The sequence below is a fragment of the Myotis lucifugus genome, unplaced genomic scaffold (genome assembly GCF_000147115.1).
Source record: "Myotis lucifugus unplaced genomic scaffold, Myoluc2.0 scaffold_1147, whole genome shotgun sequence".
NCBI lineage: Eukaryota > Metazoa > Chordata > Mammalia > Chiroptera > Vespertilionidae > Myotis > Myotis lucifugus.
Genome location: NW_005872195.1, coordinates 11,553 through 14,580, shown reverse-complemented (window position 1 = coordinate 14,580; position 3,028 = coordinate 11,553). Strand labels below are relative to the sequence as shown.

The 3,028-nt window shown below is 36.0% G+C and overlaps 1 protein-coding gene across 1 annotated transcript in view; it reads right to left on the bottom strand.

Moving 5' to 3' along the window:
- The window catches only part of LOC102441193 (eukaryotic translation initiation factor 5A-2-like), a 10,876-nt gene that overhangs the window by 5,768 nt on the left and 2,080 nt on the right, over positions 1–3,028 (bottom strand). The window contains 2 exon segments of the mRNA XM_014449361.2: positions 2,882–2,957; positions 2,959–2,984. Coding sequence (XP_014304847.2) covers positions 2,882–2,957; positions 2,959–2,984 — 102 coding nt within the window.

Here is a 3,028-nt window from a genome sequence, read left to right as displayed (position 1 = left end):
GAAATATTCTACGGTGATTTGATAAAGATGTGATCACTGAGTACGTATTCTGCAAGGCACTATCCTAAGTATTGACTAATTAAACTTCACAGCAATCCCACGAGGAGTTCATTATTCTTAGCCCATGTCACACAGGAAGTGCCAAGGCAAGGATTTGTCTGGCTCGAGTCATTCTCTCATCCAAGCTACATACCAAAGGCCAGGACTAGAGTGAGGCAAGTGAGGCACTTGTCTTGGGTGCAAAATTTAAGGTGGTGCCAAAAAGAAACATCAGTGATCAGATAAATATTTTAATGTGGTGGCTTTTTGGTTTGTCTTTTAAATATATTGTTAGTGATTTCGGAGATGAAGGGAGAGATAGAGATAGAAATATCAATGAGGAAAGAGAAACATTGATTGGCTGCCCCCTGCATGACCTCCAGTAGGGTCAAGCGTGCAACCAGGGCACGTGCCTTGACTGGGAATTGAACTGTAACCTCCTGGTTCATAGGTCAATGCTCAACCACTGAGCTACGCTGGCTGGGCTAATGTGGTGTTTTTTAAAATATATTTTTATTGATTTCAGAGAGGAAGGGAGAGGAAGAGGGATAGATACACCAATGATGAGAGTATCATTGATCGACTGCCTCCTGCATGCCCCACAATGGGGATCCAGCCTGCAACCTGGGCATGTGCCCTGACCAGGAATCGAACCGTGATCGACGCTCAACCACTGAGCCATGCCGGTTGGGCAATGCGGTGTTTTTATAAATTAGAATTAATGCAAAAATTCCATGATGAACAAAATATCAAAATTAAAAAAAAAAATCAGAATTAGTGATTTTACCTTTTGCCTTAGGCTCCAGTGTGGCTTGACATTGTTGCTTGTCCTATCTTTATTTAAATTTTGTGCTCTAGGGAAGGGACTCACTCACCTCATTCCCCTCATCCTAGTGTGGCTCCTGCTATAGCCCAAAATAAGACACACACCAAATTTTTCCTTGATGTTAAATCTTGAGTTCCAATCAATGACTGGTTCTTTTCATCACAGTAGCAATTATCTGAACTACTGATGCCATCTTTCTGAACTACTCAAAGGCAAAAACCTTCTATGTTGAATGCATAGTAATGAATATAATGAATATCAAATAACCTAAGCACTCACAGGTTAAAGATACAAACTGAAATCCACTGTTGGCAAAATCCTAAGCTTAGCCTTAGTTGGCACTATCCTCATCTCAATGAATAATTAGATATGCATTTAACAAACGTTTATTGAGCACCTATTACATATGTCTAAATTAGGTGCTTTAAGAATAATGGAATGGTTACATGAAATTTTTATATAGGAAAAGGGAGAGCAGAAAAGAACTACTTTTGGGTGTTTATCTCTTGGGAGGTAATCATGGAATACAATTTCTAATTTAACCTTCACATTATCCCTCTCCTGTAGATGGGAAGACTAAGGCTCAGAGAGGTTTAATAATTTATCCAAGGTCATTCAGTTGGAAAGCAGTACTGGATCCCAATCCAGACCTACCTGACTAAAAAATAAAGAAACGACATCAAAAAACATTTACTATTATTATACTAAGACAATTCAAAATTCTACAAAGCATCTGAAGCTACCTATAGATAAGTGGGAAAAGGAAATATAAAACTGCTTACTAAATTCAAACCATGTAAAAATATGTTGACATGTGGACAAAGAGTAAAAGGAAATCATTGGATAATTGCAGTTGATGGTAACATTCTTTAAAAATTATACAATACAATGCCCTAGCCAGTTTGGCTCAGTGGATAGAGCATCAGCTCAAGAACTAAAGGGTCTCGAGTTCAATTCTAGTCAAGGGCACATACCTTGTTGCAGGCTCAATCCCAGACCTGGCTGAGTGCCTGCTGAGCAACCAATCGATGTCTCTCTCTCACATTGATGTTTCTTTCTGTGTCTCTCCTCCTCCCTTCCACTCTCTTTAAATATCAATGGAAAAATATCCTCACAACAACAAAAATCATGCAATACAATAAAAGGTATAGAAAGAAAGCAGTTTAAACTGGATAAAACAAATCTAAGTGTCACAGTGTGAACTTTTATTCCTCACTATGTAAAATGAACAGAAAAGAGTTCTATATATGGTATGCTTGATAACAGAAATTGAAGACTTCCAAGAAAGACTTTAGTTATGATTAATCTGAGCTTCCACATCCTATGAGGTCAGTGGTTTGGTTACTAGCAATACTCCAAACAACAAATGCTATCATTAAACTTGACCTATCCAAATGTATAATTGGAACTAAAACTTGAAGTTTATACCTGTAATTTAACAAAAGGTCACAGCATGGTCACTGAATATAAATAAAACAGCTATTATTTTTGTATTTTCTTCACCATATTCAGTGATTATGTATTTTATCCTTTATATTTAAGGATGTCAACTTATTTCCCTATTTAAGAATACCAAATTCTGACTCACATTTCATTAATACACAAAGTTGGTTGGTGAAACATGAATTCCAATAATTTCTTGAAAAATCTTAGGTCTGATCAGTGAAAAGAAATAAGATATCTGGGAGGGAGTTACATAAATTTGAAATATTTTACAAATAGAACAGTAACTTTACTAAAAATTAAACCTACTCAGTCACAATATACAATCACCTGGACTGAGAAGCAAGAAATTTTCAAATTTTTGAAAATGCAAGAATGTTAAAATAGCAAACTAGCAATAATTCTAGATAAGGTATAACTGTTAAATGGCACGATCTCTCCAATTTCTAATATAAATGGTGCCTAATAATTCGTTAGAAAAACCTCCAAAACTATTCCTGGTTTTTGATAAATTACAATTGGTATTTACACCTGTAAGAAACAGGCAGCATTCTAAAGGAAATTAGGACTTACTTGATAGTCATTTCTCTTAATATTTGGAACATCCATATTGTGAGTAGAAGGGCAAATATCTTCATATTTTTGGCCGGAAAATTTCCATTCCAACAAGGGTAACCTGATTAAGATGGAGAACTAAACCGGTTTAAACTTTGGCAAGTA